The sequence below is a fragment of the Hippocampus zosterae genome, chromosome 6 (genome assembly GCF_025434085.1).
Source record: "Hippocampus zosterae strain Florida chromosome 6, ASM2543408v3, whole genome shotgun sequence".
Taxonomy (NCBI): domain Eukaryota; kingdom Metazoa; phylum Chordata; class Actinopteri; order Syngnathiformes; family Syngnathidae; genus Hippocampus; species Hippocampus zosterae.
In genome coordinates this window covers 23,291,019-23,314,624 of record NC_067456.1, presented here as the reverse complement: position 1 = coordinate 23,314,624, position 23,606 = coordinate 23,291,019, and the positions used below count along the sequence as shown (strand labels likewise).

General features: G+C 42.1%; 1 protein-coding gene and 2 long non-coding RNA genes across 6 annotated transcripts; 2 read left to right on the top strand and 1 right to left on the bottom strand.

Moving 5' to 3' along the window:
* The first annotated feature begins 448 nt into the window (after positions 1 to 448).
* LOC127602331 (uncharacterized) lies at positions 449 to 1,802 on the top strand. The gene is made up of 2 exons (XR_007962753.1): positions 449 to 733; positions 1,635 to 1,802. It is a non-coding gene; the product is annotated as an uncharacterized LOC127602331 (long non-coding RNA).
* LOC127602207 (soluble lamin-associated protein of 75 kDa-like) lies at positions 1,388 to 23,606 on the bottom strand. 4 transcript variants are annotated; one of them, XM_052068194.1, is made up of 11 exons: positions 23,465 to 23,606; positions 20,239 to 20,375; positions 18,607 to 18,792; positions 16,130 to 16,304; positions 15,698 to 15,877; positions 11,649 to 11,771; positions 6,709 to 6,845; positions 6,588 to 6,624; positions 6,396 to 6,498; positions 5,865 to 5,952; positions 1,388 to 5,757 (listed from the first exon to the last, which is right to left on the bottom strand). In XM_052068194.1, the coding sequence occupies exons 2-11, from the start codon at positions 20,371 to 20,373 to the stop codon at positions 3,220 to 3,222; spliced, it is 3,702 nt and encodes a 1,233-aa protein (XP_051924154.1). In that variant the 5' UTR covers positions 20,374 to 20,375; positions 23,465 to 23,606; the 3' UTR covers positions 1,388 to 3,219. The 4 variants fall into 4 exon arrangements, with proteins under 4 accessions (XP_051924154.1, XP_051924155.1, XP_051924157.1 ...); XM_052068195.1 differs by having other exon boundaries at positions 6,712 to 6,845; XM_052068196.1 differs by having other exon boundaries at positions 1,389 to 5,757; positions 6,588 to 6,618.
* Positions 12,666 to 15,191, top strand: LOC127602343 (uncharacterized). Its single transcript, XR_007962766.1, has 2 exons — positions 12,666 to 13,044; positions 15,080 to 15,191. It is a non-coding gene; the product is annotated as an uncharacterized LOC127602343 (long non-coding RNA).

Below are 23,606 nucleotides of genomic sequence, written 5' to 3'. Positions count from 1 at the left end.
TGCAGTTTTCTGATTCCGGGTCCGGGCTCCTGTGTGGAGTTTGCATGTTCTCCCCGTGCCTTTGTGGGTTTTCTCTGGGCACTCTGATTTCCTCCCACATGGTAGGATGACTGGACACTAATTTGTCCTGACGTGTGAGTGTGAGCATGGATGCTTGTTTGTTTCTGTTTGCCCTGGCAACCAGTTCAGGGTTTGCCCCGCCTGCTGCCCAAAGAGAGCTGGGATAGGCTCTAGCACGAGATACCCTTGTGAGGATAGGCAGATCACATAATGGATGGTTTGTATGACATAACAAATTACAAGGTACCGTAGTTATAAACAAGTGAGTTTTATGATATTGCGAGTTGCTACTTTGTTAAAACTTACTCGGACAACTTTACTTCAACTTTAGTTTAGCTTGCTTGCAAGAAACTAGTCATTGACAATAAAATTAGTAAGTATAGTTAGCTTCATTATAACTTGCTAGTAACTAGTTTGACCATTGTTCTTGAAGCAGGCACTTTTTTCTTATATCTTCTCTCCACGTGTGGAAATATTTGGCGTTGTAGAAGATGTAAAATTGCATGTAGGTATTGAACACAACGATGGTCATTAAAATTTGACACTTCCAACTACCACCATTAAAAAGACACCAAAGTGAAAAGGTCTTATGGAATCTTTATTTTACAGTCAGACCAAAAACAGAAATGCTTTTCTTTTTTTCCTTTAACATCAGGTCTGCAATGGCCTCACGGTCGTAAACATCCATCCATCCATCCATCATCTACCGGGTCGCGGGGGCAACAGCTTTAGCAGGGAAGCCCAGACTTCCCTCTCCCTAGCTACTTCTTCCAGCTCTCCCCGGGGGATCCCGAGACGTTCCCAGGCCAGCTGGGTGACATAGTCTCTCCAGCGTGTCCTGGGTCTTCCCCGGGGTCTCCTCCCGGTGGGACATGCCCGGAACACCTCACCAGGGAGGCGCTCAGGAGGCATCCGAATCAGATGCCCAAGCCACCTCATCTGGCTCCTCTCGATGTGGAGGAGAAGCGGCTCGACTCTGAGCCCCTCCCGGATGACCGAGCTTCTCACCTTATCTCTAAGGGAGAGCCCGGACACCCTGCGGAGAAAACTCATTTCGGCTGCTTGTATCTGGGATCTCGTTCTTTCGGTCACGACCCATAGCTCGTGACCATAGATGAGGGTTGGGACGTAGATCGACCGGTAAATTGAGAGCTTCGCCCTTTGGCTCAGCTCCTTCTTCACCACGACAGACCGATACAACGTCCGTATCACAGCAGACGCTGCACCGATCCGCCTGTCGATCTCCCGCTCCCCCTTTCCCCCACTCGTGAACAAGACCCCAAGATACTTGAACTCCTCCACTTGGGGGAAGATCTCCTCCCCGACCCGGAGGGGGCACTCCACCCTTTTCCGACTGAGGACCATGGTTTCAGATTTGGAGGTGCTGATCTTCATCCCAACCGCTTCACACTCGGCTGCGAAACGCTCCAGTGAGAGTTGGAGAGCCCCGTTTGAAGGAGCCAACAGCACCACATCATCCGCAAAAAGCAGGGATGCAATACTGAGGCCCCGCAAAACGGACCCCCTCAACGCTTCGGCTGCGCCTAGAAATTCTGTCCATAAAAGTTATGGAGGTCGTAAACACTTCTGTCAAAATGTCACTCAAATCTCAACTTCCATCTCGTCATAAAAACACATAATAATAAAGTACACTGAAAATTGATTAAGATGATCAAAAATCATCCCAATTGAACTCACAGCGACCTTAACCAAATTGCTGAACAATGTCGATGTGTCTGGGGGGAAAAAATAAATCGGAAACTGGAAATTGTGGAAGACAAAGTGCCAGTGAAACAAAACACAAAAAACAATCTGATGCTTTGTCATAGTGTGCATGTGGTCTCCATGCCCGAGAGGACACTGATCATTTCAACCACATGTGACACAGATAGATTAAGGTCGCTCAGGCCAAGGTTACATAACTACTGTACAAGTCATATAGCTCGAAATTCTGCAAATTAGTGCAATACATTTTATTTCAGAAAAAAAAATGCATCTAGTATTCTGAGAAAATAAGATCATACGGGCCTGCAAACATTACTTGGTATTTTGTCTCTTTTACCCTTTTAAAACAATTTACTGAATAAACATACACGTTCTATTCACAACCAAAATGCTGAGTTGTTTCGATTTTTAATTCCATAGCTGAGAGCACATCAGATGTAATGGTAACTTTTTGGTGGGTTACTTTAGGCCTTTTAAATAAATACTTGAGCAGAAGAGCTCTCATACTGTGACAACGCTCACGCTCATACAAAATTTTCTGCATGGCTTTAACAGCAACGCTGATACATTTGTGCACATTTACTGGCATGGCTTATTTGACTTCTTTTGTTGTCTTTGTTGAATAGCAAATAGACAGCATATAATTCTAATAAGTTTGATTCATCACTGTGGCCCAAAAGTAAGTTGGAGAATTTTGGGAAGACCTTTTGGGGTATACAAATAACAATTATTTCTTACGACGACGGTGCATTACTCTCACAGAAATATAACTTGGGGCTCTAAAACCAAAAACATGAAGACGAAACCAAATGCACAATTAAAACAGACAAGGTAAAAATATTAAATGGGGATTCAAAAAAACAAAACAAAAACAACAAAAAACTGAAACATTGGTCATATGTAACATCTGTGTGCCTCTCGTCTAAGTCTTTATCTATCGACCATGATTGTTTTTTTTCTTGTCAGTCTTTTCATCTTTCTCCATCATGATCTACCTTTGGTCTCTTTTTTTTAAGTACTTTCTTTGTGCTTTGTCTTATATTTCTTCAGTTGCCCGATCAATAAGGCTGTCATCAATCATTTTAGGTGTTCGCTCGCTCTGGTCTTGAACTCGCTGGTAAGAAGTTCTTCTTTTGTGATTCCATCTCAGTTTTCAGGTGTATCATCAGTGAACAAAATTAGCATTTTGGTTTTGTGATCCAGAGAGGTGATGTCAGTTTCCATTAGGTCTTTGCTTGTTTCTGATCTTTGTATGAGCTTTATTTTGCTCCTGAGAACGGTTACTGGAGTTTCTAGCTGTGCCATCTCCAAAAATTCAATCTTCATCAATGACAGCATGTACAATTTCTGAGCCTGGAGTTTCCTCTTTTTTTTTTTTTTGGTTCTCTTTTTTCTCCTTACACCCCTGGTCTTCTATTGGTAGCCCTCTAACTTCTAAATCTTTGGCATCTCTATTTGAGAGTTTGTGCAGACTCTTTTGGATCTTGGCAGACTGGTGATGGAAGCAGACTTTTTTCTTTTCCTCAGGACTCTTGTTTCTATTGCGGGATCAGCAACCTTTTTCTCAACTGAAACGGTTATCCGTTCATCGGTTTGATCTATCTCTGCAATAGACGTATGTCCCTCTTCCCGTATCTCGGGATGTGGCTTTGATTCTTCTTTTTCCATCTGACCTTTTGGCTCGGTGTATTCTTCCCTCCGAGTCATATCTTCCTCCTCATGCCTTTCTGCAATTCCCCTACTGACAGCTCGGTCCTCAGCTTCTCTTTGTAGCTCTCCTATTTGCTCAATCTGCATTTCTTCAAGTGCAGCAGTTTCTTCATCTTCTCCTTCTGACTCATGCCTTCTTTTGGATTTACGTTGCTTGCTAGCAGAAACAGACTTCTTTCCTTGACTCGGAACCCTTTCTGCTTCCGGTTGACCAAGATCTGCCTTCTTTTCCATGGAGCTCGTCGCTTCGGTACTTTGATCAACCATAGTTGTAACATTTTCCACCTTTTTCACTTGCACACTGTCCCCTGATTCAATGTTGACAAATGCACGTTGGGTCTGTTGATGCTCTTCTACTGCGCCTTGTGTTGTCTTGGATTCTGGCGCAGCATCATTGGAGGTGCTCGCCATCTCAGGAGTGTCTCTGGCTGCAACCTCCGGTTCACTTGCCTCACATTTCCCTTGTTGTCCTTGTTGAACTTTCTCTTGTTCCACAACACAGTCTTTCAACACGGTGTTTTCTTTCTCAATGTCTGTTTTTAGTTCTGTAGTTTCCATTTGGAGATCAACATCCTTCTCCTCAAGGCTCCCTTTCTGATCACATATCTGTTGATTATCCTGAATAAATGCATTTGTTTCTTCAGCTTTTCCCTCGTGACCTATCACTTGAACTTGTGTTCCCTTTGTGCACTCTTCCATTCCTGGGTCTTCCTGCTCAGTTTCCACACCCATAGGTGAATTAGTAACATTTTTCTCTGCCGTGGTTCCCTTGTTTGTCTGCTCCTCGTTCTCATCTCCATTTTCAGCAGACCTTTGATCTTGCGCTCTGCCGTCGTCTAAAACCACTTCAACGGCTTTCAGATCCTGTACCTTTGACACAATTTCTACACTGTGGTGTTGTGCTGCAGTAAGTTCTGTTTCCTCCGCAAGTGGGGGGACGGCATTCTTTGCTTGGACTACATCGCTTGAATCCGCCATCATACTCACTAAATTATCTTCCATTTTCGTCATCATCTCTGTGATGACTTTAGTCATATTTACGGATGTCTCTGAAGTTGCAGCTTGTTCGCCCAGCTCTGTGTCTTTTGTTACAGCCGTAGACTCTTCTTTCATCATAATGCCACGTGATCGATTGGATTCCTTTCCGGGAATATCACATTTGTCTTCTGCCTGATGTTTTTTGCTTCTGCTTGTTGGCTTGCAGCTCGTTTCAACCTTCTTCCTACCACTCCGAAGAACTCTTATTTCGATGACTGGCACTTCTTCCATTTCATCTATATTTTCATCTTTTAGTTTGACAGTCTCTGTATATGAAGTTGTAAAAACTTGACCGATTGATTCTCGTGTCCTGCTTTCCTCTGAATCCGTTTCAGGCTTTTCCGGCTTGGGTTCCTCCCCAACCGGACTGGAATCATCCTTTTCCTCTCTTGCTTGCACCGTCTCCTCCTTTTGTAATCCAGCACGCTCTCCAGGGGCTGTTGTTTTTTCCACACAAAGGTGATGTGTTGTTTTGAAATTCACAAGGATCACTGTGGCTTTCTGGAGCTTGGGAGGTTGAGTGCCTTCTTTCTGAGATGATTCTGTTTTCGATGCGACATTCTGGTCTTCACCTGCCTTGCCTTTTTCTACGGCAACAGCCACTGTGTTAAGATCTAGCGTCAAATGATCTGCATCTTTCGCATTATCTCTGGACACAGTTACAGCCTCTGCCATTCCTTTACTGTTGTCATCTTCCTGTTCTTCCTGCCTCTCTTCCAGGTTTACTTCAGGCATAGATGTGACTTCTTCCTTCCCTGCCTTTAGAGCATCACTTTTTTCCAGAGAACTCAATTTCTCAACTGGTCTTTCTACTTCTGTTTCATTAATCATGTTGTCAGGTTTTACTTGACCACATGGGTTCATTTCTTCAAGAGCGCCTTTGCATGTTCCTCTCAAAGGCAAAACTGTTGACTCGTGTTGCTCTTCATCATATCCTTCTTCTCCCTCAAATGTTTCATCAAGAGTAATATGCAATTCTTCTCCGGCTGTGACCTCTTGCTGAGACTCCTCTTCAAATCCTTCCATTTCTGACACATTTTCGATTCTCATTTGAGAATCACCGCAAGTATCGATCGCGGCCTCTGTGTCTCGACACTCTGCAGCAAGTGCTGGTGCATCCTCAGGTTCTTGTGGAGTTAAAGTAGTGCTTACCTCCACCAATTCTTCAACAGCAATGCCAACGTAATCTTTTCTCTTTTCTTCAGTACGGGTGCTAAATATTTCCTAAAACATACAGACGCACAGTTAGGTCATGGTTGGTATGAATTAATAATCATTTTGAACCTCCCCCCCCAAAAAAAACCTTTGATGTTTTAACTACAGACACATACCTCAGTCACTGCCAAATCAGACAAAGGAGGAGTCCTCTCTTTCCTAGAAACACCTCCCTCTGGGGCTTCTGCTTCAATATCTTCAACTCTGACAGACACGAGAGCATTACTTTTAAGATTGAAATATTAAATTTCTTTCTGATGACCAGTTAATCACACGGAGCTCCATATCCATTCATGTCATAGTTGCGGTCGAATGTAGCGTATATAAAAAACTGACGCATTTCCCAGAGCGGGCCTCATTTAGCCTGTTTGGAAATTAGACAGACCACTCTATGCCACGGTGGGCATTCTGATGTTACCGAGGGTGTTTCCTTTGATATGCGCACAGCAGATCTAACAGTGTGGCTGAAAGTCATCTGAACATGCCCGCTGGCCATGAAAATAGAACCCTTTGTGACCGTTGAAGAGCACATTGACTGCAAATGAAATCTATGCAGTCTGTATAAACCCCAGCTGTGTGCCACCACTTGACCAAATGGCACCGAAGAAATGCTTTAACATGTAGTTTGTCAAGCAGTGTGTGGTTACCTGACAACTTTTTTAGGGTGGCCTTCTGCAATCTTATCAGCTGTCTTTGCTTGCTTTTGGCCACTGCTTGTAGTCTGAGTTGCAACAGGCTTGTCACTAGTGTCTGTGTAGATCATTACATTAGTTCAACACATAAACATTTGCACAACATGTGGAAGCACTTTAACTGAAGAAAAATAATGAAATGCTTACCTCTAGAAACGCTACACACCAACACTTCTTCCTGCAACTCAAAAATGATTTTCCCGGGTGTAAATCATAGGTCTCTTTCTTACTGAACCACAAACAGGAATACAATACTAAAGAAACATACCACAGTTTCAACTTTATATGCCATAGATTTGGCTTCTTTTGTCTGCTTGGTGGCAATTGGCTCGTTGGCCACTTCCTTTTTTGTCTCTCTCGTGACCTCTTGTGGTTTCGCAGTAAGTAATAAATCTGCTGATACCGCTGAGAAACAGACAACACAAATGTTGACATAATACATAAAATAGTGGTAGTGACAGTAAAAAAATAAAAATAAATGAACACCAGTAGGTACTAAGGGTGTGGAAAATAATCGATATATCGATGCGCACGTGTGCGATCCGAGTGCATCGGCTCATTCACTGGGTACGACGCGATTGACGGGTGAAATCGCGATTCTTCACGAAAAAATCCGATTCAAGCGCTGTTTTATTCATGTTAAACTTCACATATCTGCCCTTTCCTAGGCGCAATGAATGCACCATAATTGCTTTGCGTTTTGTGTTGAATACGGACGGTAGCCGTGCGTCACATACAGTCCAGTACACAACTAGCGAAACATTATGGTAGTTAGCGCGAGCAGCAGCAAGGAAACTACTATCTTTAATGCAGCCGCAACATTCAAATCTTATGTTTGGAAATACTACGGCTTCGAAAAGAAAGATGGAAAGCTTGATAAAACCTCCGTAATTTGCAAGGAATGTCGCACTAAGAAGCCATACAACGGCAGCACCAAAAATATGCAGACCCACTAAAAATGATGGCACCAGATCACCGACAAGTTTCCCTCCCGCTCCCCCGCCCAGTTCCTCGGAGACACCGGAGAAACTCTTGGTAAACCAGGTCAGGATCAGAAAAAAATTGCCTCTTATTTTGGGAGTCCCCTTGCAACTCACTGTGACCGCGGAATGGCTATAACTAAGGCCACTGCTTATTTCATATGCAAAGACCTCCAGCCTTAGCGTGGTGGACAACGAGGGTTTCAGACAGCTCGTGCACGTTTTGGAACCCAGGTATAAAATACCAGACAGGTCTGTGTTCACTTACAAACATATTCCCGATGTGTACAACAAAGTGAGAAGTGAGATTACTGTGTCGCTGAACAGTGCGCAAAGAGTTGCACTTGCAGTGGATGGGTGGACATCGTGCGCTATAGATTCATTATATATATATATATATATATACACACTAGCTGGTTCGCCGCCCTCCGGGCGGCTCATCAGCTAGTTCCTGCGGAAGGCTGGTAAGGTGGGCCTTTGGCCCACAAAAGTGTTGTTGCTTGGTTCAACTTTTTGTTCATCTTCATTGCTTATCGCGAAAATAAAGAGATGTTTAGCTCTACTAAATAACTAACAATTTCATTGCAATGCTTGTGGGTAGACAACATTTTTTCGCTAAGATGCCCGCGCGATCGTAGTGAGCCACTGCCTGAGCGGCGCAGTGGCGGCGCGCAGCGGCGCGGTGAAGTAGGTACGTTTTGAAAAGGGACAGACGGAAGGACAGACCGCGTGCGGGACGACGCGCAATATATATATTATATATATATATACAGTGCCCTCCATAATTATTGGCACCCCTGGTTGAGATGTGTTTTTTAGCTTCCAATTATTTTATTTTTTTTCTAAATAATATGGGACCTTAATGGAAAAAAAGAGAAAAATCCAACCTTCAATACAAGTGCATTTATTCAGTGGGGAAAAAATCCCACATAAAGAAATAATTATTTGACATCAAATCACCTGTTCCACAATTATTGGCACCCTTAACAATTCCCAGGAAATAAATATAATTGAAGCATTTCTGTCATTTCTACAGTAGTTTACAAAGTTTACCAGAGTATGTAGGAACATTTAATTAGTAATTCATCACTTCCTGTCTCCCTGGGGTATAAATATGACGTGACACCGAGGCCATTTCTCTTATCCACTCTTAAACATGGGAAAGACAAAGGAACACAGCATACAAGTGAGGCAGATGTGCGTCGACCTTCACAGGTCAGGCAGAGGCTACAAGAAGATTGCCACTCAACTGCAGCTGCCCATATCCACTGTGAGAGGAATAATTAAGAAGTTCAAAACAACTGGAACAGTGGTAAACAAGCCTGGACGAGGAGCCAAGTTTATTTTGCCACCACGCACAGTGAGGAGGATGGTAAGAGAAATCAAAAGATCTCCAAAGCTCACTGTTACAGAATTACAACAAATGGTAGCATCCTGGGGTCACAAAGTCTCCAAATCAACCATCAGGCGCTGTCTACACGCCAACAAGCTGTTTGGGAGGCATGCACGGAGAAAACCTTTCCTCACTCACAATCATAAACGCAAGCGTCTGGAGTTCGCCAAGCGGTATTGGGGCTTCAACTGGGACCGTGTGCTTTGGTCAGATGAGACCAAGATTGAGCTTTTTGGCAACAAACACTCTAAGTGGGTCTGGCGTACCACGAAAGATGCGCATGCTGAAAAGCACCTCATACCCACTGTGAAGTATGGGGGTGGGTCAGTGATGCTGTGGGGCTGTTTCGCTTCCAAAGGCCCTGGGAACCTTGTTAGGGTGCATGGCATCATGAATGCTTTGAAATACCAGGACATTTTAAATCAAAATCTGTTGCCCTCTGCCCGAAAGCTGAAGCTGGGTCGTCACTGGGTCTTTCAGCAAGACAATGACCCTAAACATATGGCCAAATCTACACAGAAATGGTTCACCAGACACAAAATCAAGCTCCTCCCATGGCCATCTCAGTCCCCTGACCTCAACCCCATTGAGAACCTGTGGGGTGAGCTGAAGAGGAGAGTACAGAGGAGAGGACCCAGGTCTCTGGATGATTTAGAGAGATTCTGCAAAGAGGAATGGCTGAAGATCCCTCTTTCTGTCTTTTCCCATCTTGTGAAACATTATAGGAGAAGATTAGGTGCTGTTTTGTTGGCAAAAGGGGGTTGTACAAAATATTAACACCAGGGGTGCTAATAATTGTGACACACATTATTTGATGTCAAATAATTATTTCTTTATGTGGGATTTTTTCCCCACTGAATAAATGCACTTGTATTGAAGGTTGGATTTTTCTCTTTTTTTCCATTAAGGTCCCATATTATTTAGAAAAAAAATAAAATAATTGGAAGCTAAAAAACACATCTCAACCAGGGGTGCCAATACTTATGGAGGGCACTGTATATATATATATATATATTATATATATTTCATATAAGACACTCAGTGAGAATAGTCTGTGTTTACACTATAGCAACAGCTGTGTCTCAGGTGCCAAATTGTTTACATTTTCTTTGCACAAAACCCAATTGTGAAAGGGCTTAAATAAGTTGTTTTACAAGTTCTACTGTTTATAAGGAATAAAGTGGTATCCTTTTTGTAATACCATACTGAATTCCATCTTTTTAAAAGCTTTTTTTCTTTGCTTATTTGCATCATGTTTAATTGCACAATATCGCAACAAATTGCATTGTATCGTATTGGATCGCATTGATTTGAACGTAATGTGTATCGAATCGTATCACATCGTGACGACGGTTAAACGTATCGCATCGTATCGCCAGAAAATTCCATGTATCGTTTAAGTATCGCATCGCTTGCAGTGGATCGAGATGTGTATCGAATCGTCCTCAGTGCTGAGATTCACATCCCTAGTTGGTACCAGTAAATGATAAATAAAGAACAATGATACACTTTATTTGTAAGCTTTGAGGAATGGTTACAAATAAAGAATTGGACATACTGGCACTCACGTTCACTTTGCAGAATAAGTGCATAATATATAATAAATAATAAATAAGAGCAATTAAGAACACATGTACATTTACTAAAAAATGTATTCGTAATAAATAGCCTATGCAAGTTGAAAGACAGTAAAAGTGTGGTGTGAGAGTGTTATTATCACGGAAGGGATTCTGAAAAAACGGTTTCAGAGATGAGGAGCTGCATAGCTGAAACTTTGGACACGGAAGAGTAGGAAGTAAAGTTAGGAAGAAGAAGAATTATAGTAACTAAATTGAGATGGGGCCAGGGCTTTCTCAAAGATGGTCGGCTATTTGTGTGTGTGTGGGGGGGTATTTTTACGTTTTTACCATGTAATTTCATTGCTATGTTGGTATGTATGCTGTTGAGGATGACACCCAGACACTTAACTTGGGGCGGGGGGCAATAAAGCTGCCAATCGAGAGTGAATAACTGTTCGAATTGGCGAAGACAGATTATAAATCAATAAGATGAAGATTAGCGTTTAAATCTGTAAAGAGTTATTCTGATTGTGTATTTGCAAAGAGGGAGAATGGGGAAGGGACTTGTAAGGTTTAGAGGAGATGTAGAGCTGTATGTCATCTAAATAACCATGGAAGTGAATACCGAGAAGAGACGCAGAAGAACAGATCATTTTACCCTTTTATTTTCTCTCTATTATCTCTTCAATTTTGTCACTCCCCTCTTAAACCTTTTCTTTCCCACTGCAGACTTCAATACATACAGTATATGTCATCATATGAACGGCCATGGTGGCAGGATTAAAAAAAAACACACACACACACACAAAAACAACCCCCTCTTGCATGGAATAACTGTTCTGGCATAAAAAGGATACAGATTATTCATTCTGCATGACCATTCAGCCAAACGGGGCAGGTAAAAAAAAAAAAAAAGTAAGAGATAATTTTAAATGCAAATGAGTTAAGAGCATGGTGATGGAACAAATGTAACTTGTATCTCAAGGCACCACTGTACGTTGGATGGAAACCAGACTGGAATTCTTCAAACTTCTTATTGGTGGAAACGTGCCTGTGTACTTTGTTTGCCTTTGTTACTGTACGTTAACAATGTCCAACTATGAATGGTAGGGTGGATTGTCAAGCTATGGCAGGATTGGTGGGAAGGTTTTGATAAGATGGGTCGGAGGATGGTTATTGTGGTATTATTGCAGACAAACAATTAACGATGAAAAGCACCTTTTTCAGAATATTTTTACTACTGTACATCTGCCCTGTGTATGCTGTTCGTTCTTACCCCTCAAATCTATGGTCTGAACCCTCTTGCTAATATTGAACGTCTGGTTTGGTCCACCCACACCCTCCACCTCCCAAAGTAGGTCTGTGTCTCCAGGGTACTGACACAGGTACTTCTCACACACTGCGAAGAAAAGTGACAACGCATTATCAATGTGAATTGAAATAAATTATTAATAAAAAAATAATAAGATGAAAAAAAATCAAAGATGCATTACATTGTATTTTCATTACAACAAATATAAAAGCAACCCTTTTCACTATGGACTGACCCTAAAACTATCGATTCATGTTGTTGACATACAGCAGAGAAGCAATGATACAGGTATGCCGTAAGTTGGTTTGACGCTCGGCTTTATTACCGGTAGGTTAATTTTGATTCCTTTGAAGGAGAATCACAGTACACAAAAGCCAAATGAATAGAAGATTTGAAGACACTTATGTAAAACCCATGGCATAATTTAATCACTCTTGTAGATTTATGAGTTGTGTCGTGGCCTAAGGGCCCATGAGTGAGGTGTGGAGGAAGTTTCATCGCTTGCATACTCGCCCATCTCACCTCCACCTGCATCTTCGTCTCCGCATCCGCCAGACTTCGGGTGAGCTACTCTCCGGGGCTGAGGTGCTGGACCTCGTGCTGGGTGCTATCGCAGAACTTCCATTACCGTCTCCAGAACCCCTTGGGGGGGGCCCTGGCGGAGGAGGACCTTGTAAAGGTCCCTAGTACTTAACCCAAGGAAGGGGTGATGAGTTTTGCCAAGGGCGAAGGGCCCATGAGTGAGGTGTGAATGATAAAAGATGCAACTGGCGCACCATGTCAAGATGAAGGGATGTTGATGTGATGGTTTTATTATGAAATAAATGCATCATTTAATGGGTTAACTCCCAAGAATAGGTAGTTCCTCCAATTTGAATTGAGAATCGATTAAAATTGTGATCTCCAATTTGAACGCTGGAGTGCGACAAACCCAAGTTAAAGCGGGGGCGTGTACCACAGTCTATAAATCATCCAGAAAGGCATGTGATGACTTGGTGATATTGGAAAAACATAAAATGATTTGTTATGCTATGGATTATACAAAAGTGATATGGCTGTTGTCATGATGATTGCACCACATGACCTGATCTGTCGTCATCTGGCTTGCAGCAGCGGTATTATGATGTTCCTTGACAATGCATTACGATGACTTGATTCATGTAATTGATGCTTTACTATTACATAGACATAGGTCGAAAAATGCTATACATATTTACTCAGTAAGTGCTACATATATATTATATATATGATTTTTTCTGCACAGGTCACAAACATGACATGTAAAGATTGTACAACTGTTAGGCCTTATTGCTACATGTGAGAAGTAGATGTAGTGATATGTATGTAAATGAAAATGAAGGTTGCTATAAAGAAAGGTTACAGTTGAAGCCTTTTAAGATATGCATCTATACAATCGGGTTTAAACAAGTGACAGTTGTAACAAAGGGACACACACGCTGCCTTCTGCATGCAGTACAAAGGCCCCGATTTTCACATTGCGTAAATTCAATTGTACAATGCACCTTGACCTATGGTCTTGGAATTTTCCATTACATCATTGGAATTTTCGAGAAGACCAGGAGTTATAAAAATGCAGCTAGTGCTTTCTTTATTCATCCTCAAAACACAAGGAGTGATATGATGGACACACGATGCGAGGAGGCTTTTTTCCACTTTGAATTTTGTGCAAGTTGCATAGCTGAAAGGGTTAATTCGACTTCATTTGGATTTGACCAAATTATGGCAACCATATGGTAAAAATAAGAAGCTGCATTATTATTTGCATTAGAGAGCAACCCTGTGGTTTGCCTTATTTTTTAACACTCCAAATTTACTTTGTCGATTATTAGAGTTCGTGTAATGTAAGAACTGATCACTCTTGATTTCACCCAAAGTACAATTATTATCTAAAAATCGTATTTGATTGATAATTACCGGTAAATTTAAATTACTGCTTTGCGATCAAATTAATCTCAAAATATAACTAAAATTCATTCTTGTCGCCCTTATTAAATTATACACAAACCCTCTCTTAAATGACCACACCCATAACATTGGTTTTTGCTGTTACGGAATCTAAGTAGTGACACCCCCCCCCCCAATAAAAACCCCCAAACAAAACCCTAATCTGGAACACAATCTGGAAAACCAGCCACTCTACAAAGCAGTGTTGGTTGGGTTGTTATTATTAATTATAAAATTGCATTATAAAATCTTCCAGAGGTGAATCTACAATCTGAAAGAAGAACCAGCGATTTCAGTGGTAAGTGTGTGTGGTTCATGCCTGCACTCGAGGTCCTGAAGGTGATGGACAAAATAATATGTGCATAGCAACACATTGAAGCTGAAATCCGATTGGACCCAAAAATAAATCAATAAAATAAAGTCGCAGACGATTGGAAGCCACGCGGATAAGACATACAGAAATGATTTCCAATTCATCTGTTGTAAATATAGGTCAGTGTTTCTGATAGTGTTTGCACCTGCAGAGAAGGCCTTGGTTCAAAAAGGGTCTTTTCTTATTCGGTCCTCAGCTATAAGCATACAATGATGGGATTTTAAGAATGTCTGTTTCTTAACACTAGTCTAAAAGAAAATCCTGTGTTATTATTGTGTCTCTGTCCATTGTCTTAAGCCTCCATCTCAACCTTACCATTTAAAAGGAGTTCTCACTTCGCTTACCCCACTGTCCAATCTGGAGCCACAGCTACTTTGTGTCCACAAATTTGTATTTCGTGCGCACGTCATACTTGTTTCATGGTGACACATTTTGTGGTTACAAATTACAGTGATCCCTCGCTATTTCACGGTTTGTTTATCGCAGATTTTTTCAAACATATTCATAATAAATAAATGAAGTGAAAAAGCCGTAAAAAGTTCTCAAAAGGTCCGCGAGATGCAGTGAAAGTCAGCAAAACAACAGCGAGTCACATAGAACAACATATACAGTCTTACATGTTACGTATTTTGTTATTCATACACTAACCTAACTTATACATGTTTAAATATATTAGTATGTAGCATTATGTAATGTTAATTACTACAAACGTGAATGTATACCATAAAATTTGGCCTTATAAATATTATTTCTACTCATACACATGTACATACTGTATACATATATCGGGAGGTTCGCTACTTCGCTGATTTTCGTCTATCGCGGGTGGTTTCGATTCCCATTAACCACGATAAACGAGGGATTACTGTAGTATTTTTATATAATATAATATAACAATATATATTTATATATTGTTTGTCCCCCCATGAAAAAGAACTCTCCATGTCATGACTGGGGCTCCATAAGGACCATCTCCTGTATTGTGTTAGAAGCCAGGAGCAGGCAAAGCATCAAACATCCACGTCACTCCAGCTGTCTACCAAGTATATAGTCAAAGTGCGAGTTACTGTATATAGTAAAGTATGTTTCTGTAAGGAATGGATGTCCAACGCCGGTCCTCGAGGACCCCTATCCAGCATGTTTTAAATGTCTTCCTCCTCCAACACACCTTATTCAAATGATATGAATCGTTATCAGGGTTTTCAGATCTGACTGGTGAGCTGCTTGGGGGACAAATTGCTTACATGCCCTGCGAGATGGGGGAGGCCCAGCTGAATACAGCAGTGTATGCCCGGAAAGAGCGACAGAAGGTGAATGTGTGTGCCCCAGCCATCAATGACCTCTACGTCTGTAGTTCTTGTGGACGAGTTTGTCAATCAAGAATTGGGCGTATTAGCCATCTTGCAAAGTGCTCGAGGAGAGGAGTTATCATCCTAACTAAAGTCATGGATTTAATGCAAAAATGCCAGGACAGTGGTTCAATAATAAAATCAGATCGATGCACATATTTAGCCCTTATTAAATATGGGGTTGTCATACATTTGATTAGGCAGTGCGCAGTCTTGCGTAGTACCTCAGTCGTGCTGATGAAAAATTGTGGTGCCCTCGAATCGTTAAAATTGCCCTTCCCTCCCATCTATATAACCTCAAAATTGTATATGAAGGACATACATACTTTTGTACATGGCTTTGGTGAGCGGATACCTCAATCCCACACGGCCATCTTGAAAACTCAGCACAAAGTCCTCCAGCATGCGTAGTCCGAAGCCATTACCCCGATGACATTTTCTCACAAACAGAGAGTCCATGACAGGAAGTTGATATCTTCTTGTTGAAAGATAATTATGTAAGCTTCCTAAAAGGGAAGCAAAATGTAAATATGCATGAAAATGTTTGACTTGGATATACTGTATGTGAAACTTTTTTTGTTATGTTTTGTTTTTTCAGACTGGTACAACAAGAATGTTTAAAAAATTGCCTTCATAATAAACTTTTATGATGACAGTAGTTGGACGCTGGAACAAATTATTTTTTTTTTTTTAATAGGTCTTTGGCGAGTGACAATCAGTGTCAAAGAAAAGTACATTCACAACATAATGAAGGTCACCTGAGGGTTTGACTGAGTAGAAGCCAACAGCCTCTCCATTACTCCAGCAAATCTTTGCATAATCCTTCTCCCCATGGCAGAGGAAGGGAAGTTCCTCTTCAGAGTTCATCTCCCTTACTCTGTAAATCACCCGATTCAAAACATATAACACGATTCTCTCTCCAACGGTCTCCACCTAGAGGACACACAGAATCATCAAATTTATAGAGCTCAGAGTAGATTATTACTGAAAATTGTAAAATGTTTCCTCCACAGAGCCTGACTAGTTTTAAGTTGTGCTAACACCGTTCACCACTAGATGGCAGATATTGCCCATTACTAGCACTTCAACCATGGCTTCTCCATCATATGGCATTTTTCTATTACAGGTTCAAGAATGGCCTGGCCTCGGTCTGCCCCCGCCTCTCTTGGCCTGGCCTCTGTTGCTTTTCCATTACAACAGGCACTAATCAATTGGGTGGGATCATCTGAACTGTGCAAGTCTCCACTGCACACTCTCAGTGTTGGGGCCTTGCAACAAATTACACAAGTGATTTAAATGATTTAAATATGAATCACTGTTGCAAATGGCCACATTGTTTATTACAAAAATTTTCACACTGACAAAGATTCAATTTTCATCTTCAAGCGAGAAACACACGGGCACTCACTGACCACCACCAAGACACAAAAATCCAGCATATACCAGAGATGGACACTTTACCCTATTTTGCCAGTCTGTCCTCCGTCCTCTCGTGAATGCATTTAAGGGGCCAAACAGGTGAAAGTCTGAAGGGGCAAGGTCTGAGGTGGAAGGGGGATGAGGGAGCAGTTCCGAGTCCAGTTCATTGATGGTCTGCACCGTTTGGACTGCTGTGTGAGGCCTTGCGTTGTCATGATACAAGAGAACTCCTTCTGAATAATGACCCCATTGTTTGTTCTTTATGTTTCCTCACATGCCTCAGCAGTTCACAGTAGTTAACATGAAGTTTGAAAGTGACAAAGTCAAAAATGTGAGCGACTGGCTGAGACATCAGTCCAAAGATTTTTACGCTGAGGGGAGGCTGGTGAACCGATGGGAAAGAGTGTGACAGTGCTGGGAGACAATAAGACAAAAAAAGAAGCTTCTGTCTGTATCTGTAGAAGTCCTGATACAGAAAAAAATAAGCTGTCTTGCTGGCCTATAAAACAAGGAAACAGGCGTTTGCAGTAGAATTATTTGCATCATTTAAGAAACACCCCCATCACTCAGTTAGTTAGATCAGCAGTCCCTAACCTTTTTTGCCCCACGGAATGGTTTAATTTCAGATAATATTTTCAGGGACCGGCCTTTAAGGCTGGATAAATACACGAAATAATATGATATGACCTACATGAAAACTGTAGTATTTTCTCAACCTAACTAAAGATGGATGATGACACGAGGATCGTCCTATCAGGCTGCAACACTCTCTGGTCGCTATGGTAACATTTAAATGTGCCTTCAAAATAAGATAGACCGTAGATAGAAAGTGCATGAAAAATACGACCTTAGTCCGTGAGAATCTCCCGTATTTTAGGTAGGATTCCAGATACCGTCTATTAAATGTAGCCTTCTTTTTCTTGAAAGTCAGAGGCTCCTCTTCTTTCTCCTGGCTGTGCCTTTCCCCCCAAAAAACTTTCCAACACCTTTTTTTAAACTCATTTTTTCAAGGTCCTGGGTTTCATTTTAGCGGTAACCTATCACGTGACCGAGAAGCGCGCCTTGCCCTGCGTCAAGAGTGACATACAGTAGACGGATGTAACAGAGAATCCGGGAATTTTTCAAAATAAAACATCTTTCAGATTTCAAAATGAATAAAACGCAAGAAATGTTAGTTATTTAACCTTTCTGTGTGGCCTGGCACAAATGACCCACGGACCGGTACTGGTCCGTGGCCCGGGGGTTGGGGACCACTGAATTAGATGACAGTCACAATCACAACCCTCCTCGGTGTGCGTTCTCGAAGCAGGTTGGAAGAGATTCTGAGGAATGCTTCCATTGTGACCTCACAGCTACAAAAGTGTAATGTAAACGAGGGGGGGGAACCAGGTTGTTTTAAGGTAGAACCCTTACAATGGAAAAGGGGATATAAAAGAAGTAAGGACACAGGCCGGATGCCGTTGCCAATCATATGACAAGGGGGGCAGGTCCTGCCGAGAATACAGCGATAAGAGGTAACTCGATTGTGTCTTTCTGGTCATATAAGAAGCAGATTATATGAACACGAAAAAAGTAAGGGCAAACCAGGATGCCTGGTTATCTTTAAAGACACTATCAGCCTAGAAAGATTTTAACCTCTCATGGCCGACTTAATATCAAAAGTACACAAACAGTTTTGTTTGTTTGTTTGCTTTCCATGTGATCCACAAACACACAGGAGGCTGCACTCACCGAATCTTGTGCCTTATGTACACACATATGATGGATGCTAGCCACCTGGTGATTTTTACACGAACTGCTGACAGTTTGCTTTTACCTCAACAACTCCATCTCGAGCAAGGTCACATGTCTTGAGAATATCGTCCACAGTCCACCACTGGTCCAACAGGTACAGAGCCACAGCAGTGAGCGGGTCGGCAGGGGAAAAGAGGGCCAGCATCCTCTTTTTGTCACTGGAACCATACAGAGGAACATAGCCTACCCTGGAAATACCTACACTAACCTGAAGACAGTGGGGAGAGCACAGAAATGAGTATATGTTATTATTCATTCATTCATCTTCCTAACCGCTTGATCCTCACTAGGGTCGCGGGGGGTGCTGGAGCCTATCCCAGCTGTCTCCGGGCAGTAGGCGGGGGACACCCTGAATCGGTTGCCAGCCAATCGCAGGGCACACAGAGACGAACAACCATCCACGCTTACACTCACACCTAGGGACAATTTAGAGTGTTCAATCAGCCTGCCATGCATATTTTTGGAATGTGGGAGGAAACCAGAGCACCCGGAGAAAACCCACACAGGCCCGGGGAGAACATGCAAACTCCACACAGGGAGGCCGGAGCTGGAATCGAACCCGGCACCTCTGCACGGTGAAGCCGACGTGCTAACCACTGGACTACCGGGCCGCCTATATGTTATTAATATGTCATAAATATACAAACCATTCCCCAACATGATGACCACAATCGAACGAGACTCCATGCAGAAACTGTACATTGAACCCATGTATATTTGATCTACTCATTTCTTTTTTGTTCCTGGAAACTATGCTCGTATTCCTTGAAAAAAAAAAGACCTGATCTCTGATTTTGTGGGAAGGCCAAAGCTGTTGAAGTATTATTTTGGCACCATCTTGTGGCATCGTGGTGTCAATTAATAATAGTCAGGTGGTTTGTGGACTGACTTTTAGACAAAAATGTTGAGTTTTGAGACAGGTTTTAAGGATGGGCACCGAGGGGGCTTGTCGGCCATTCAGTGGGAGGTCATTCCAAAGAGAGGGTGCAGCAACGGAAAAGGCTTGATCCCCTCTGAGCCTCCGCTTGGTTATTGGCAACTCTAATAATGTCTGGTCCGCAGACCTGAGGTACCGGGCAGGTGCGTAGGGGTGAAGGAGCTCAAAGAGGTAAGGTGTCGAGGCCATTTAAAGATCTGAAAACAAATAAAAGGATCTTAAAAAACTCTAAAATGGATAGGGAGCCAATGTTAACAGGAGGAGTGATGTGCTCCCTCTTTGGAGTACCAGTCTAGAGGCGAGCAGCAGCATTCTGGACCAACTGAAAACACTGAATGGAGGATTGTCTGACTCCAAAGTAAAGTGCATGACTGTAATCCAACCGGGATGTGACGAAGGCATTGAATTACTGTTTCAAAGTGCTCATGAGAAAGGAGAGGCTTTACTTTAGCCAGCTGCCAAAGATGAAAGAAGCTGGTTTTGCCGGTAAAAGAATAAAAAGAAAGAACATTTTACATGAACAAACTACAGTAACAACATCATCATCAAACTGTGATACCAAATTACCAAACCAAACCATGAATTTTGTGTATTTTTACACCCCTAATAATTTTCTCTTATGGAATAACCAAAATATAATGAAATAAAGAATATGGTACTTTGACATGATATTTTCCGTTACAGAACAGAGAGGTGAGCGATTTCTGGCTGTATAACCTTGGTGGAGTCGGAGAGGATAAGTTGCTCGGCAGAATCTGTGTTGCTGTGAAGGAGATTGTTCAGGTAGTTGTGTGCTGATGCTTCCAGCTCGGCCTGGCTGACATTTGCCAGGAAATCCACAGGGAACTTCATACCTAGATGACAAAAAGCTGTAAGCAATTGGACACATTGTTTCATCAGGTTTAAAACTAGAACCAAATTAATCACATATGGGTGTAATGTACAGTACAGTAAATGTAAAGAGTGAGCAATTAAAGCAAAATACACTTTCATGGAGGGAAAAAAGATTTTGGATCGTGACTGAAATCATTCAACCCATTTGCAGTCCACTTTTCTCTGTCTTATGTTAAACTTCCATCCATTTTCCAATCCGCTTTATCCTCACAAAGGTTGCGGGGGGGTCCTGAAGCCGATCCCAGCTGTCTTCGGGCAGTAGGCGGGGGTCACCCTGAACCGGTTGCCAGCCAATTGCAGGGCACACACAACAACCAGGAGCCTGGAATTGAACCCGGTACGTCTGGACTGTGAGGTTGACGCGCTAACCACGGGTCTACTGGGCCGGCCAGGCCCGGCCTTGTCTCAAATATGTAAAATAGAAATGCTGTTTACATATTTTAAAAATGCTGGCGCAGTACTCACATACACAAATGTGGGGGTGGGGGGCAAATCCGACTTTTTCACTTTAGCAGGGGGCTCTGGTGGGCCAGAGGAGGCTTGGCGGACAATGGGAAAACCTACAGTTAGATTACTGCATGTACATTCTTTCTTGCCCGTCAAAGAACATCAGACAGACATGTGCAGTCGTTTGTCCTTTCTATTGAGCAAAGGAAAAACATGGCTGTGTGCAGATGCATGCGTTTGTGAAAGCTGGCCGCTGCACAACCCCGAGGGCAGGGAGTTGTGAATACCACACAATCCATCTATAAAACAGTCAGACCCCCCCACCCCCCCTTCTGTATGCTCAGGATATGTTCACACTGCAATTCAATTCCGACACGTACATGATTTTTTTTCATGCAGTGTGACTTTTTCTGACTTTAATCCCACTCGAAATATTAAACAAAAAGTGGACAGTGGAATTATGTGGTGTTAATCATAATTCAGACACGCATATGGTTCATTTAGTACACGGTGTAAAGACGTGACATCATCTTTAGCAGACGTCTCCATTCAATGAGATTGAGGAGCGTTTCATTATATCCCCAAAACATTTCTACCTGGACCTGTTCTGGCCTCGCTACCTTGGTGATGAGATGTTAAAAAGAGCCTCTACCAGCAGGAACATATTCACTTCTGTAAACACTGCGTGACATGATGTCTTTCTCCCCCCCCCAATGCCACTTGATGTCATGCTTTGGACACAGATGTGTCACATCACAGTGATTAAAAATCACATTTCTTTTTGTCATGTGGCAGAGTATATAAAAAGAACAGATTTCACCAAAAATCTAAATTGGGCATCACACGCTGGAGTGTGAACGTCAGACACAGATGTGGTCCTTTTAATATTGTGACATGACGATGGCATTTGATCTTTAATATAGCGACAATGCCATTATCATTACATCCCCACTATCGACATCAAGCGGTTTAGGTCCATTGAGCTTTACACACACAAAAAGTTATTTGCCAATCTATTGAACTGTTAAGTACAGCAGAAGTACGCTGGCAGCTGCCTGCAGCTGTTTTAACTCCTAAAATGGCAAAGGTTTTTATGTACAGTTAAAAATGGCTTACCTTAACATTCGCATTTTGTCCAAGGGTAGAATCTACTCCACCTAACCTGCAATCCTACTCCTGTCTATGATCGTCATCATCCTCATCTTATTTTTGATTCATTTGTCAGATTACAGCTCTTTTGTGCATACCGTCACCTACTGCACAGGAAGCACAATGTGTTTCCATATACAGTCAATGCAAGCAACCCTGCTTTGTATTCAGCCCCGCGAACAGACACGAGACAGCCGAAGCATGTTTCTATCGGTCGGCATCAAAATGGGGGTCCGTCAGGGACGGACGGACAGGATGGTCCATTGATACTTGACAATTACACTGTCGGACAAAAACCCACCAGCGTCATTGCTTGGTCCAGTTTTGGAGTAGGGTATGAGAAAGTTCCAATTTAATTAGAAGAACTAAATAATATTAATATAGAACTAACATTTTTTTTCAGTGTTTGCAACTTCTCCCTCCGATAAGACATTATGTGTATTGACAAGAATTTGTGACATTTTCATATCACTGGCATCAGATAGAATTCTCCAAAAGTATACATTTTCAGGAAATGCAGTAAAATCATGACTATTGCTACCACAAAACAGCAAGCCGTTCTCAATAGTATTGATTGGTCAAAAAATTAAAACGAAATAATTTTTAAATAAATAAACAAAAATGTGGACAAACCAATATTAACGCCAGCGCCATTCTACCTTCCTTAAATTACCGGTATATGAAACATTCCGGTTCAGGCAGGCACAGTGAAGACTGCAGGTTGTGAAAATGGATTTAGGGGAGAAACAACAACAACAAATATCTAAGAGAAAGTTGTTCGGTTTACGAAACAGAGGATAATTTCAAAGGAACACAAAGTTCTCGCGAATAGAAAGGGGAATGGGATGCACACGTACGAGTGGGTGTGTGCTCACGATGTCATTGGACAGCAAGTAAAAAATTGATCAACTGCAGAGGACAAGACACCTCATAGAGCAAAACAACCTCCAACAAATGAAAACATATGTTTGTACCGTGTTTTAAATGTGTCTCATTTTATTTGTTTTGACAGTGGGAAAACTGACGCTCACATTAATCAATCACTGAATAAATTGTCGAAATGCTAACTCGGCCATTGAATTAATTAATACTACTCAGAACCAAATATTTCGCCTTCGGGGTGAACAGATAGATTAGTAAAATAGCAACAGCTGCGTGTCTGTTCAGAGAACCTTGTTCCCAGATAAAATAGAGTAACATTTACTTTGTTGATGTTTAAAGCGTCCAAGAAACAGAAGGTGGGACGGTAGTGACGTGAAATAAAAATATAACGAGGCTGCAAAATCGCCCACAGAGCCGGACAGGCACAGAACAGTACAGTAGAGCATGAGTAATTGCTGCTACTTTTCACCGCACTTATCGGCCGGTCGCTGTCTCATACAGCTTGACTGACAGCAGAGCAGACGCTCACAAAAACAAGATTGGATGAGCAGCACTCAGACACAAAACTTACCGTCAAGCTTCCTCCGTCTTTTAAATGTCAAACAACCGAAATCATTCAACGCAGATTTTAAAAGGTTTGAAGGGCTACTGCTCGAGCTGCTGTGGATAGAACGAAATGCGCATGCCCCGCTCCGGTCACCAATCCCGTGGTG

What these genes read in the sequence shown, in the direction of transcription:
- LOC127602207 (XM_052068194.1), bottom strand. Translation starts at nt 20,373, where the DNA reads ATGAAGTTCCCTGTGGATTTCCTGGCAAATGTCAGCCAGGCCGAGCTG. An exon ending in TCCTCTCCGACTCCACCAAG is followed by an intron (nt 18,793 to 20,238) that starts GTTATACAGCCA and finishes CACTGTCTTCAG; the next exon opens with GTTAGTGTAGGTATTTCCAG. An exon ending in CACCCTAAAAAAGTTGTCAG is followed by an intron (nt 5,953 to 6,395) that starts GTAACCACACAC and finishes CGTGTCTGTCAG; the next exon opens with AGTTGAAGATATTGAAGCAG.